The sequence below is a fragment of the Epargyreus clarus genome, unplaced genomic scaffold (assembly GCF_041222505.1).
Source record: "Epargyreus clarus isolate Ecla_fem2 unplaced genomic scaffold, WU_Ecla_fem_2.2 ptg000015l, whole genome shotgun sequence".
NCBI lineage: Eukaryota > Metazoa > Arthropoda > Insecta > Lepidoptera > Hesperiidae > Epargyreus > Epargyreus clarus.
The window spans coordinates 8,117,048-8,132,343 of NW_027332223.1; the positions used below are offsets into that span (position 1 = coordinate 8,117,048).

The 15,296-nt window shown below is 32.9% G+C and overlaps 1 protein-coding gene across 1 annotated transcript in view; it reads right to left on the reverse strand.

Moving 5' to 3' along the window:
- Nucleotides 1-15,236, reverse strand: part of vkg (Collagen alpha-1(IV) chain viking) — a 29,042-nt gene extending 13,806 nt beyond the window's left edge. Inside the window, exon 1 of the mRNA XM_073080450.1 lies at nt 15,099-15,236. Within this exon, the coding sequence (XP_072936551.1) occupies nt 15,099-15,191 (93 nt within the window). The 5' untranslated portion in view covers nt 15,192-15,236. The remainder of the gene's footprint in view (nt 1-15,098) is intronic.
- Nucleotides 15,237-15,296: the final 60 nt, after the last annotated feature.

A 15,296-nucleotide genomic window follows, 5' to 3' on the forward strand; every position in this document is an offset into this window, starting at 1 on the left:
TATAGAGTCTTTGAATCTCCTAATCACTGTGATTATACGCTATAATAACTGGCTTCCCTTCCTCGTACTCAACTTTCAGACATACTTCTCCGCGAGAGCTTTTACGAAAAGCATAGCCTATGTCAAAGCTTCTCATAAGTTCGAAGCTTAAAAGGGGCAGCTAGCTCTTTTTCTTAAGATACGATGAAACCGTTTGACAATGTGACATTGCAATCTGTAATTCGTGGAGTTGCAAACCGTACCAGCTCGAGCTTCCGGTGCGGCGCGCGTGGGCGGAGCGAACATTGCGTCCGGCGGCAACGCCACACGTACGTATTAACGACTAACGTGGATGTTGTACAGTGTACTATCACTAGTATGTCATGTTATGGTCTGAATATCAGGGATATCTTACTTTATGATAGTACTATTGGTATTATTCCTGAAAGTCATGTAACTTTCTTGCTGAATCATTTACTATAGGAAACACTGAACACTGAGCACATTTGTGAGCTTTCATTTGATTCAATTTATTTAGTAATATCTCGCAGACTCATAATGATATAATTGAACGGAATATTTGAAGATTGAATTTCAAACGAAACGTAACTTATATTTAGTAAAATTTGTTACTTAAATTTGTCTTAGATGCATGTTAGATAATTATTTAGAATCTAAAGTTTATCAAAACGCTCTTATTTTGCGTTGGCGGAAGTTGTAAAATCTGTAAAAACAAACATGTTAGGCATGACGATATGTTGTAGGTATTAGAGAAGCAGGCGATTATAGAATGGGTGACTCATTAGTTGCAATTCAAGGAACGGGCTGGATAAACAATCATTGCAGTGTCCCAGGCGATAACGGCCATTCGCACATCCCGCGACGCCGCCCCGCCTCGCTGCCTCTGCCCGCTGTCCGCCACAAACACGTTAATACAACACATGTATACGATTTTTAAATAAACAGTATTGTCAACCCATTTCTGTCCCACTTCTGAGCACGAGTTATTTCTCAGAGTGACAGGGGTTTATGCCGTTTGGGCCATAATCTACCACCCTGAGCAAGTGTGTACCTATTAATCTGACAACTTTTAGAACCATTGTTAAAGAATATTGAGGCGAGTAGATCTTCTCACTACATTCTAAGCGATATTCTAAGCACGGATCTCTCATTAAGAAGTCGAATTTAAAACCACTAGGCTATCAGTGCTGATAATAAAGCATAACTATTACCCCTACTTCAAAGTTGATATCGCTGACCAGGAAATAACAATAAAGTTGTTCGATAAGTTAAATGTTCATATTGATAATGTTATTAACTTACAAATTAAGGATAAAAAATGTGTTCAAGCCTGATTATGCTAAGCTAATACCTACCCATATTTAGATATTTTAACCGATCGTTCATCGAAGTAGGAACTTTTAATGTGACGTGATATTCACTGAGCCAAGTGATCTAAATTATGTATTTGTTGTTGGTAGGTACATTTAATAATATTCGTTATTTTTAGATATGATTGTAACTGTGTCGAAAGATTAAAAAATGGAACAACTCTGGAATTTACGAGCAGTTTGTCGGAATCTGGTGACCCGGGGCTCATAAACTTTACGCGTTCCCGATACACCTCGCGTATGATTCTTGCTGCGAAATGACGTTATAGGTTATGCACTAATTTTTAACTGGTGTTAAAGTTAAGGAATTTGTTATTTGCGAAAATTTAACTGTTAAAATGCAAGGATGGCCACAGACAAAATAAGTAAAACTAGACAAATACAATTTAAAATTAAAGGAACTAAATATCTTCAAGACAATAATTTTTTGATGTGAAACATCTATAGCCGCACGTAAAAAAGATTTCTGGCGTGGCGACGATTACCTTTAACTACATAGACAAATGTTCTATAAGGGACAGAGCTATTAGAACAATGTGATAAAAAAAGACAACTAGTGTTTGACCTTGCGTTTCAAGTGTACGCAAACGTAAATATTGACCATGGAATATAGTGACCAATGATTACTTCAGTCAAAACGGGACATCGATTTTTTTATGTCAAATACTTTTTACTTGAAAAAATATAGTTAGAAATAATAAAAAACACGCTTTTATGATAAAATTAACTAAAAAGTAGAAAATAATTTTCAATCTAGGAATCATTTAAGGAAAAGTAAATAGTATAATTGTGCAAAAAATGTGGGGCGCTTTATGAAAACTGATAAATGGAGCACCCCATGTTTTTTTCACAATTATTATATTTACTGTTACTTAATTGACAATGGCAACGGTTCATTTCGGAGACAACGGCACGAAGCATCGAAAAAAGGGACTGTCCCGTTAAAAACGGGACGTATGGACGTATATTTCTCATTGATACTCATGCTTGTCAAAGACAATGAAATAATGGAACAGAAGGTAAAAAATGTCCAGAACTGTCGATAATAGTTTTAGTACATCGTTTACGTAGAAATGTTATAGTACAGTTTAACTAAATAAATTATTATTATATAAATATATAATTTGATGAAAGAATGTATCTATACAGATGTATCGACTGGTTTAAAATATACGATTTAAAAATTGTTTATATTTATTATCGTATATTAGTAAAGATTACTCACTCCTAACAAGAAAATGTACCCAGTTTTGAGAATTGAAATAGTTGCGTAAAAAAGTTTTGCCACGTCTCCGTGCTAAAATGTCCCTAAAATATTTGAAATAATTATTTATCTATTATGTAAATTACGCAGTATTAGTTATTTATTTGTAAATTTTCTCTAAAAATGTTTTTATTTGTCAAGAATTCAAAAAAAACTTACTAATAAGCCGTTTGTGGCTTCATTCAATTTCAAGGCGGCGAAGTATCTTTACTAATTTATGTTTATTATTTTCAGTTTTATTTTACACACGACCATTAATTGCAAAGTTGTGTACATTTTATAAATGTACTAGCTGACCCAGCAAACATTGTGTTGCCATATAAATAAAAAAAATGTTAAGGGTGAACAACCCTTATCACTTAAGAGATATGAAAAATAGATAGATAGTAGCCAATTCTCAGACTTACTGAATATGCATATAAATTTTGATGAAAATCAGTAAGAGCGTTTCGCAGGAGTACAGTAACTAACATCGTGACATGCGAATTTTATATAATCTTACCGTGGTCTTTTTGAGGATTAATTTCTGGCTATACAAAGATTGTTTATTAAATTATGTTTAGGTTAATTTATTCAATTAAAGAAATTTTAAAATACCGTATACTATCCTATATAAATTTTATGGTAATATTTTTTATTATTTACCACAGATATCGAAGAAAATTTAGAGATTAGGATACAGATTTTCACATATATCGATTTTATTTTATTAAAATAAACTATAAAAAGTTATATTTTGACTAAAACACACTAATATAAAAATTAAGCAGTGGGATCTTAAACTATAACATACACGTATGAACATCGTGAGCTTCAATAAAATGTCACTTCTGTTCTGTTGATCTATGGTCATAGATCAATGAAATTTTTTTCATTGATCTATGACAGTTCAATTCAACAATGAAAGTTTTTGTCAATGAAAGACGCAAAATGCATGGTCATGCATTTTGCGTCTTTATCACTTTCATTGACAAAAACATACTTTGTCTCTTTCTGGTTACTCATGTAATCATGGCGGATCGAACACGAAAAATAAACAAAATTTAATAATTTCTCTTCATTTACGTGTGATAGGTGATTCCATGAATCTTGTTTCTTTTTCGAGCATAATTTTTGCATTTATGCATTGCACAAGAAGGCATTTTGAGGCTTAAAATTCAAAATAATGACGTTTAACGTGTTCAGTGACATTCGTGTGTATTACTACGCCGCGCGAGAGCGACTGGAGTCGTTTTAACTCGTTTTACACCACTTGACGTATTTTGTATGTTTTAAGTATTGCCCGCTTATTTTTCTGATAATAAAATGTCTGACCGTGATAATTTAGAGAGTGAAAGTGATCAGCCTTCTGCAAAGAAAGCAAAATCACACTATGACACACCATCAAGTCATCAGTAAGTTAATTATTTTTTTATAATTAAAGTATGCATTTATCTGTGCATTAAGCACGCGTATATTTGGTGTGTTTTGAGCGCCAGCAAATGTAAAATCTACTATCTTGGTAGATTAAAATTCACATAAAAATCATTGCATACAATGTTTTTAAATTATTAATTAATTTTAATGTCATTCTTCTCAGAGAATAAATTTATTAAGACTGACAGAATTGTATTTCAAAATCAGCTGATGGCGTGCAGCGCACGAAAGTTTTTTCTTATTTGTTATAAATATGAACATTAAAAAATTAATATGTTTTTTTCTGCATATTACCTACTTTTACAAAATAATGTCGATGTTTCACATCTGCCAGGCGTCCCGTGACGGCTCACATTTTTTTTTTTCTGGTGATGATATACGCACCACATTACATTGTAAAAAAAGCTTTCGTCCTCAAAAATTGTATTTGAGATCAATTAAACTACAAAACATAGTAAAATTGTCAGTACTAGACTGTAGAAATACGACCACCTAGATACCCCTTATCGCCACACGCTGAATAATGATGATCCTCCGTTTTGGAGCGAAACACGTGTAGGTGGTAGTAGGTATATATTTTTTCTTATATTTATTAACACTAATAATCTGATAAGTCGGTAGGAAATTTAACAATCTTTTCTGAAATATCTTAACTAGTTAATATTAACTATGTTAGCATGGACTATCCAGGTGCAAAGCCTTCCATAATACTTACATAGTTTTTTTTAAATTTATTAGAGAAAACAAGCAGTAACAAAATTCATTATTACTGTAATATGATTACGTCTAACATTTTATTTAACTTTGCAACCAGCACAGTTTTCCACGATTTACTGGTTCTTATTAGTGGTTCTTACAAAAACAAATTACTTTATTTCTTAAATTGAGTCTATTTTTATGTTTAAAAATATACTACACTAGCTGATCCGGCAAACTTTGTACCGCCTCAAATCTATTTATCAAATATATTTCATATAAATATATAGCCTATGTTACTCGTGGATAATGTAGCTTTCGAATGGTTAAAGAATTTTTAAAATCGGTCCAGTAGTTTTTGCCTAGAGCCTATGTGCCTATTCATTACAATCAAACAAACAAACAAAGTTTTCCTCTTTATGATATTAGTATAGATAATTAGATATATTACATTTATAAACAAACGAAAAATCAATAAATGATTGCTTACAATAAACGTAATTATGCACAATCATTGCATACTTTATTACATTATTGCATGCACGGTCGATTTAATATTATGTAATTGAATTAACAATATTTATGTGTTGTTTTCTTACTAGTAAGGCCCATCAAATGCTGTCAGTCGCGCTAAAAATAGATGGTGAACAACAGTACGTTCAACTGGCTCTTTACTGCACTGAAACTATTGACCTATTTCACTTTACTGGAAGTAAGCAATAACTTTCAGTGCATTGGTACTGCCATAAAATCGACTTGTGAGCAACAAAACCGCAAGCGTTCAGCGGGGTATAGGTACCTACCGCTGTATGCTTATGTACATAAATACTCCTGCCTACCTCCGAACTACTCAGTAGCACTGCAACGAAACCGGAACGATGAGATCATCAATCATCATCATCAGATCAATCAGATCAGAACACAAAACAGTTTCGGGCTTTCCTTAACACGGCTTGTGATTGGAGGAATGGTGGTAATCATCACGTAAAAAAATATCGATCTCGCCGTTCTTGTCGCCGACCCATACGGTCCCACGGCTCGATATGGTTCATTTCTCAGAATAAGAGTAGTCTAGGCCACTGGCCAGCGCATTGGTTAAGTGAGAATTGACAGCCTTCACTCTATTTGAGATTTTTTTATTAATGACCTCTCAGGCGTAGGTAGGTATATGTTTCCTGGTGATGTTTTGTTTAATCCTTCTTAATTCTTTGATGTTTGTTTTTTCCAATCTTTTAACCGAGAATACATAATTAATATGTATTTTAAAGTATTCGGATATTCTTCTATTTGAAAGCAAGTGTTAAGTATGATTATGTACCTACCTACTATTTTTTATTAATATTTTACCTTTAACTTTGCACTATTTTTACCGTCTATAGGGTTTCCAGAGATTGTTTATACGTTCACTATTTTGCATAATCTTATAAAGCTCAATCCCACAGTACAGGCAATGAAGCAAAAATAAAGTTATAAGTCACGTTACTTTTCTTCCTCTCGTGCAATAATGCTCCCTATAGAACTTTTAAAGTCAATGTAGGCACTAACTTTCTGCCACAAACTGTTTCTAATAATATATGTAAGATTATTAATTTATTGTCATGGACAGTAGATATCGATGTTAAAAATTGAAGAGTATCAGATACTTCCTCTTGGGTTCAATGTTCTACGCTAGAGTACGTCACGATGATAAAACACCGACTCATGAATTGCGCCGTGCATTGACAGGGCGACTCACCCCAGAATGAAGTATATTCAACGGAAGACTGAGCCAACAACACAACAAATCAATGTATTGTGTAAAACTCTCAGATCCGAAGATAAAATATAAACTTACAAGAAACTCGCGCATGAGTTTCTTCCCGCTTTCACTAAAATGATATTTTATATGATTGGTATATGTTAAACGGAACGTCCGTGCAACGAAATATTAATCCGACATAGACATTGAATTGGAAATAGTTTGTTACATTACCTCAGGTTTATTTATATTCTAGTATATATTATTTCTGCAATTATCACCTAATCGACATCTGAGCTTTTCCTATTTAAAAGAATAGGGCCAGCGCAGCAGCTGTGCATATCATCAAATAATTAAATTATCTTTGTTCGTAATTCAAGTTATGCTAATATCAATGCTATCTTCATTTAAGAAGAAATTAATTAGAACATTAGTCCTCCAATTAAAAAAATACGTATAATTCTACATCTGATGTGTCATGTATGCCCTTTCAACAAAATGATATAAAATTGTGGGAGTTATATCATTATTTCGGCAACAATTGCAAAAATTGTGTTATATACCTAACGACAACTTGATAATTATTTCCTGTGACACTGATAACAGGTCCCGCTGTATATGTCGCGACCTCGTTACGAAAGCTTTGTCAATGGAAGCCGATTTTGACCTATTTTATATTCTGTGATATACAGTTCCAAATATCTATAACTAAATCTAAAGCGACGATTTAACTTCCGTAATAATTTGCGACTTACTCATTATTAAGTTTAATAGCATTAGCATTTTCAAGTTCTACGTGCAGTAATAGGCGCAAAAGGGTTGACAAATTGATGGGAGTGTAGATCGATGCTTCGTAGCAATTACAGGTTAACTTAATGTTTGGTCTTCGAATCACAATACGTTTGTTTGTTGCGGTTTGATATTAATTGCAATGCAATATTTTTAATAGTGAAGAAAAACGCCATGATTATATCTAAGACTAGCTGTGCCCCGCGGTTTCACCCGCGTTAAAAAGAAATTTAACCATATCATAAACAAAAAAATATCGTCAAGACTAAATGGTCTTTGAAAGGTGCCTCTCGGGGCCATAGTTAATTTCAAGGTCTTCCTTTAGGATATACACGTAAAATAATACAAAAACGCTATTTTTGCTAAATGTGTTTGGCCTTTGGTGAATCGTCCCCTTCGTTCCCGAAAAGCTTCACCTCTGTTATGCCGGTTATGCGCCTAGATTACAATTCTAGAATGTGACAGCATCAATAATTACATATTATATTGTATATAATTTGGCACACTACCAAATGACATTAAAGACAACACAATATTTACACAAACAAAAAATTGTATAAATCGAGCTTAGATAGCCACTTTAAAAACATATTCTTGCCATGATCACCAAAAATATACTCCTAGTGGCTCGGTTCAAGATCAAATACTGACTTACGTCTCTAAAAATTCCTATGTTAAAATATCGCAGATCGTATGTCCGTCTCCTGGTTCTAAGCTGGTTTTCCACCAATTTTCAGCCAGATCGGTTCAGACGTTCTTGAGTTGAAAATAGCGTAACTAATACGACTTTATTATATACGTACATTATATATATTAGCTATTAATCTTAGCTATAGCATATATATATTAATCTTAGCTTAATATATAAGGCAGGTAGGCTACACGCCTGCGAGTTTATAACAACTTTTGCTAAAGTAACCATAGTATTAACTAACCCCTTCTCTCTTTGAAAGATAAAATAACTGGCACGTAAGTAAAAATGTTATTAAAAAAAGAAGAATTAAAGAAGGATTATTATCTTATATACGAGTACGTATCCGTGTTTTAAAATTAAGTTCATGAAATCGGTTAAGTATATAGGATGTCATTATAAAAAATGTTGTGCGTAATTTGTCCGCCAAATTATCAGAGGTTACAACCTCTCATAATGAGAATTAGTTTAATATTCATTTGATAAGATAATTTACATTCTGCTATACTTATCCTGCTTTGTTTTATATTACAGTTATATTTATTATAAATGAGTGTAATAAGATTTTCTTAAACATTATGTTTTGTCTTAAAATTTATGTTTGTTATTTTCTTGAAAGAACATACTCGTACTTGAAGGTAGGTACAAACCCAGATAAGTTTAGATATTCCTATCTGAGGTCGGTCACAGATGCGCCTCTACCCCTGAGGACTAAGTTGGAACGCCTCGGAAAAGTATGTCTCCCTTACCACACGCTTCAAAGCGCAACACAGCTGTGCCCAACACTGCTGTTATGAGGCAGAAATAGGTGTGGCGGTGGTACTGCCGGAGTCGAGATCTTATACGAGTAGTTTAGGTATATGATATTAACATAATAACAACACACTTTGACTACTACTTGCTACTCTTATATTATATAAAAAAAAGCTATGCATGAAATGAAAACAACGAAAACAACCTCTTACCTTATCTTACCATTGACAAAATGTCTAACCTTAATTTTCTACAAGGGACGAAGATTAGGTTGTACTTTTTGGCAGATAGTCTGATTGGATATTTCCAATTTAATATTTGTTTTATAATATAGGAGTAGCAAATGAGCATGCAGTATGCATAACCTGATGGTTAGTGGCTACTAACACCCATGGACGGCCATGGACTTCTGTAATATGATTAGATATTGCTACCTGAGGTCGGCCACAGATGCGCCGGTACCCCTGAGGGCTAAACTGAAACGCCTCGGAAAAGTATGTGTCCTTTCGCTTCAAACCAGAACACAGAGCGCTTAACACTGTTGTTATTAGGCAGGAATAGGTGGTGCTGCCGGAGTCAAATCACAAGGGATTCTACCACCTGAATTAAATTTGAATTATGAATATGAATTTATGAATTATGAATAAATATTAATTAATTTATAAATGTTGATCTCTAGTACCACTCAATGACTTTTTTAGTGTTTTAATTTTTTTATAAATTAATAGAGAAACTCTTTGCACTAGCTGATTGGTGTAACGCAGCTGATAACAATCATTTTTGGAGATGTTAGATGCCTGGAGGCCAAAATCCAATATGAAGTAAAATAGTCATTATATAATTGCAATGTATTGTAATTTTTAAAGTTAACAATGTTTTTTTAGGTCACGAGGCTGTATATAGATAACGATGAGTAGTTGCTAGCTGAGATGTACCGAATAAAAACGTATATGATAAAGTAGATCAAAGGTTACGGTAACACTAGATTGTCAAATTAACAAGAAACTGTATTATCGATTAAAAACGTGACGCCAACAACGTGATTGTATGTTTATTTTTGGATCGTCCGTTCATTTACAGGTTACCTGGTTATCAATGTTGAACGATATAATGTCGCGGAAAATCAGGAATATCACGGTTTTTGAAAATTAGGTGGGCAAGCTCTACAAAAGGGTTAGAACATGGAAATCATAATAATATTTAGTTGAAAACATCGTTGCATTTCATCCAGATACAGTTAAATAGTTATTTCGTTGATACACTTTATAAAAATACTTTTCTGAAGAATACTTAATTATATTATAATTAAAGGAAGTGATAAACTAGTTATTAAAAATGGCCTGTATTTATATAAGTATTTTTGTGTATCGGATTTTTGTTTGTATTTCATATTTATACCTAATTGGCTAAAATGATGACACTAGTGTTATGTTGTATTAAGATAGCCTCTGTATCGAATTATCTTATCACTGAATTTTTTGCTCCACAAGCAGCCAACTGTAATTTGATGACTTTAAACAACCAATCATAAGAAGGAGGTACCTATTAATGCTGCTTGAATGAAATCTTATCTATCATTGTATACATTAATTTTGTATATTAAAATTTAATCATTCCTATTATTTTTATTTTATAGATACCAATTTCGTTACGAATTTATCCTCATTAAGAATTAAATAAAATTAATTATATGAGGAGATATACAGATATGTACCGTAAAATCCGTTAGAGATGGTCCTATTTATTGGACAATGGTCTAATTTTATAGGCCTATTATATATAATGAACAAAATCGTTTAAATTCATTCTTTTCAACTTTTAGTCCACGTCCGCTTTACAAAAATTAAAATATAAACGTAAGTTTAACAGTTTTTTATATTCTTAGGTAAACCTATTAAGATCCACTGTTTTGTCACTACAAAGCGAACATTATGAACGATTTTCTGTGACCCAAATCTTACTCTTTACTATTTACGCCACTGCCAAGGAAGGGTAATGCTTTTGCTCGCATTTTATATGTTTGTAAATTTGTTAATACCCTCTGATCTTCCACACCGCTGGAGGGAATTCTATATTAAGGGTGTCGTTATATTCGTCTTAAATACATACCTAAGAGTCCTTAGATAGTTGTTTGAAAAAAAAATAAACAAAATGGCGTGAATATATATGTATATATATAAATTAAGAAATTAAATTACTAATTCACTGTGCCAGAGATCAATGCAAAGCTGAAGGTAGAGTTCTGAAATTTTGCACATACTTAGGTTATTTTTATTTTCATAATATTTTAAATAAAATCCTTTAAAATACTGTTCGTCCAGTGTTCGAAATCAGTGCATAATCATGAGTGAATTTTCGTATTTTTTTATTGGTATACCTATTACCATGAGCATTTTTCAGCGTAGTTCGATAGGCGTGTTAGGTAGATAGAGACGTTGCGACAACGCCGCGCATACGCCGTGTAAACGCGACACTACCGCAGCGTCATATACAATCGTGTCCAAGCAGGGTTCACGAACACTCAACCGTTTAATAATATTTTCTTACTCATTTATATTACTCATACAATCAATTATATTATAGATTTTGGCAGTGAGAAAAAAAAACTTCATTGCAAATCCTATCATAACTGCAAATTACATTATGGGTTCCACAGCCCTTTATTTTTCATTTTTGTTTTAATTTTTATCGCGTAAGCAAGGCTCACATTCATATTTATTGATGTTTTAATTAAGTAATAGTAAATAGTTATGTTTATATCTAGTATGTCTCGTAAGCTTTGCATTTTTGTTGCTTGTAATACAAAGTAAAAAATCTTTCTTCTTACAACCTAACCATATTTCGAGGTTCGTCATATCGAACACCGAATTACGATTAGGTTTCATGCAAATGTTTAAATCAATTAACATCTTATACTCTTAAATTAAATATGAGTTTTTAGATCATATTGACAATGTATTTAAATGTTTCATTATTGGACATAATTTTCGGAGGCAAACATGCCTTAAACGATAGACATAATAAAATACCTTAAACTTAAATAATTGGGTTAACCCCCACGTAGGAGTTAACCTAATTAGTATTTAGTTTCAAATGTCACTATTTCAACGTTTACATTTATGTGTTCAACTATTAAAATTGAAGAACAGCTTTAGTATAAATACATATAATAAGTAGCAATTTCATAACTAAAATACTAACGTATAATATATATATTAATTAAAATGCTATGTCAAAGCATAAAACGTTTATTTGACGAAATTCACGCGTAGAATAACATAAGTTTCAAATAATGATGTTATTTGATAGCATTTGTGTTACATTTTATGTGTAATCGAAGGCCTAGATAACATTTACATGAATGTTTAAAAATAAAGAGCCTCGTAAGTTTTATACATTATATCGAACATCCGATACATGATATCATTTAATTATAATTTTAAAGTAAGCTAATAAATATAACATGTTGGTTTTCGATAAGCTTGGATAGAAAAAAAGGTTAAAATATGTTTTTCTGGGTCTATGATTGAGTAGCCTAGATCTTGTTACTTTCGTCCAAGATTCGTCTTATTAAGTATTCCCTAAAAACTGCACGTCGATACATAAACAAAAAAAATCACCCTAACTTCCCCGAAATTATGCCTTTGAAATTACAGATACCAAGATCAAAATCCCATCCCATTAAAAACATTAAATGTACACAATCGTACGTCACTGTTAAGATTTGCGAGATCTGATGTAAAACCCGGTCAGGTAAATTTTTCCATATATTTTTTCGATGATTGTTTTAGTGACAAAATAAAGGAATTTATAATTATTCGCAAACTTCAGGTTGAATTTAATGAAATTTAGGTATATACTTAGCCATATTATGCCCTCTTGGACACTAAAATCCATGCTTCTAGCTTTATCCGAAACGAAGTTATAGGGGGTTTTAAGATGCCCCGATGGCTTTCAGAAAAGATAGTTACGGTATGCCCTTTTTGTTTTTGCTTAACTTATTATTGTCGTGCCCTCAGATAACTTTCCATACATGTTTTTTACTTTTTTTACATTTATCTAAAAGTGACCCAAAATGGAGGGTTTACGGTCACTAGGGAATAACGACTTTTCGCTTCCATTATCAAACAACCTTAACGACATCAGAATTATTCAATGAATTTCAATGTAACGTAAACAATTTCAGCTAGTACCTATAATGAATGATCGATTTCTTTAGATACAAACTTATACATGTATGCTATGTATATAACATATACGTTTTCATCGTATACGTAATAGCTTCATTTTAAGATATTACATTATTGAGCAGACAGCATGGCCAACATAAACAGTCTGTTACGTACTTAATTAGATTTATTGTGAAATAATCTAGCAACTCTCATCGAAATGCCCAACTTTCATATAGTTTTAAGCATTAAAGTGCAAAATCCCGCCATTCCATTAACCAATTTTATTTTTCATAAATACAAATGTAAGTCCGATGTCCATGGCAAGATGAACTAGATAGAATTATCGTATTTCGGATAATTAGACTCATTATATACAATTGTAAATAAGGAAAAATATGCTCTATATGATGTCCTGAGGTTTATGAGAAAATCCTGAAAAATAAACATATAAATAATTCAACGGTAGATGCCAACTTACATTGTCTTAAGCTACAACTATAGCAACAGAAACTAAAATAAGTATGAACGTTCAATTTAATATTTAATTTGAAATTTTTGAAGTCATTGACCACATATCATCAGGCTGAAAGCTGGTTTGAGACCTATCTAACAAAATATATTAGATATTGTGGTAATGTAATTTTCAATTTCTTGTAATTATAAATCAATTGTATTTTGGTTTACCTTGTGAGGAAATCTACATGCTTGGGAGCTCTACATCATATTAACCTTGTCAAAGTTATACCTATTGTGTGAAGTTTGTCAATCCACACATTGATTGATTGATTAGAACCCTTTGTGGTTCGACTCCGGCGGCACCACCGCCACACCTATTTCTGCCTTATAACAGCAGTATAAGCGCTGCTGTGTTCTGCTTTGAAGGGTGTGGTAAGGGAGACATACTTTTCCGCGGCGTTCCAGCTTAGTCCTTAGGGGTAGCGGCGCATCTGTGGCCGACCTCCAATGCGAATATCTGATCCTATCTGGAGTCGATTACAGATGTCCATGGGCGGCAGTAGCCACTTACCATCAGGTGGACTGCATGCTCGTCTGCTACTCCTATTATAAAAAAGAAAAAGAAGATGATCTAAAACTTTAAACCTGAAAGAAGTCATGTACCTACTAGCAGTTGCACAGCAACCCAACTATGATGATAGTGATGCAGACGTATTTAATATAAAAGTACAAAACAGTAACATTTCATAACAAGCATTATGATAATGTTAACGATAAGAAGTTGGATGATATAAAGATTAAGGGCTTTAATCATTGTCCTTATTTCTATTAATATTCTTGTTGGTGCTTTAACTCTTTTAACTTTTTGTGGTAACTTGTAGTCTTTTCAAAAAAACCTGTCTCCGCCAATAATTATTATGTTCTCCTTCTAAAGAAAGAACTCCTAGATTTTTATCGTGTAATTTGTTGACAAAGCGGTTAGATATTAAATTTTCGTTACTTTATGTGAATATCTTATAAACATAAAGATGGTATCGATAAAATCGTAGTTTGTTTTATTTTGCCATATTTAAAATATTTGCTAAATAACTTAGAATCCGGAAAAATATATAATGAAGTACTTATATGCCCACTACAACTATGTTTGAATTCATTTAAAAAGCCCTAAAATCTGCACATCAACTATTAAAATTATTTTTTTCTTTAACAAGTATCTAAGCTTTTCAAGAGTAAGTATAATAAATAAGAGCTTTTCTTGAAATAACACGTTCATTTTTATTAAGCTGACTAATAAAATCATTATTCGTAAATTCTATAGTTTGACCCGTAAAAGTACTTATACATGTATTGCAGTTTTCATTATGATTGAGGGTGTTATTAATTATAAAAGCTTTAGTATAAAGTTTTTCGTGAGAAACGGCCGCAAATGGTGAACAGAAGGCGGGAATTTTGCAGCAACAAATACATAATTACAATGCAATTTTAGTACGTATGTAAACGTAACATAATGTATTTAAATAACGTTTATATCTCGAGTTCTATTGTACATAACTGTTCGTAATTAAGATAGTAATGCATGTTTCATTGAAAGTTAGAAAGCTTTTCAGCCCAAACGTTACAAATATTGACATTGAAATATCTTATAAGTTGAATGTAGAGTCAAGTGAATCAAGCAATGCGTTGATGTCTTTTTGTCGTCAACTTTCAAGTTTTCAATAACAGACACAGTATTGGTGAATGGTGATGAACTTACCGCTGAAACAGAGTGCAGGTTCCAGTGCAGCAGCAGAAAGGCGGCAAGTATGAACCGGGTCGCGAACAGGCGCGCACGCGCCGGACCCGACATGGCTGCGCCACACTACTGGACGCGCGCCCTCGCTGCTGGCCGGGGCCGCAGGCGCCGCGCCCGCACCACCGCCTCTCCGCGGCGGGGCGGGGGTGCACAGGCTGC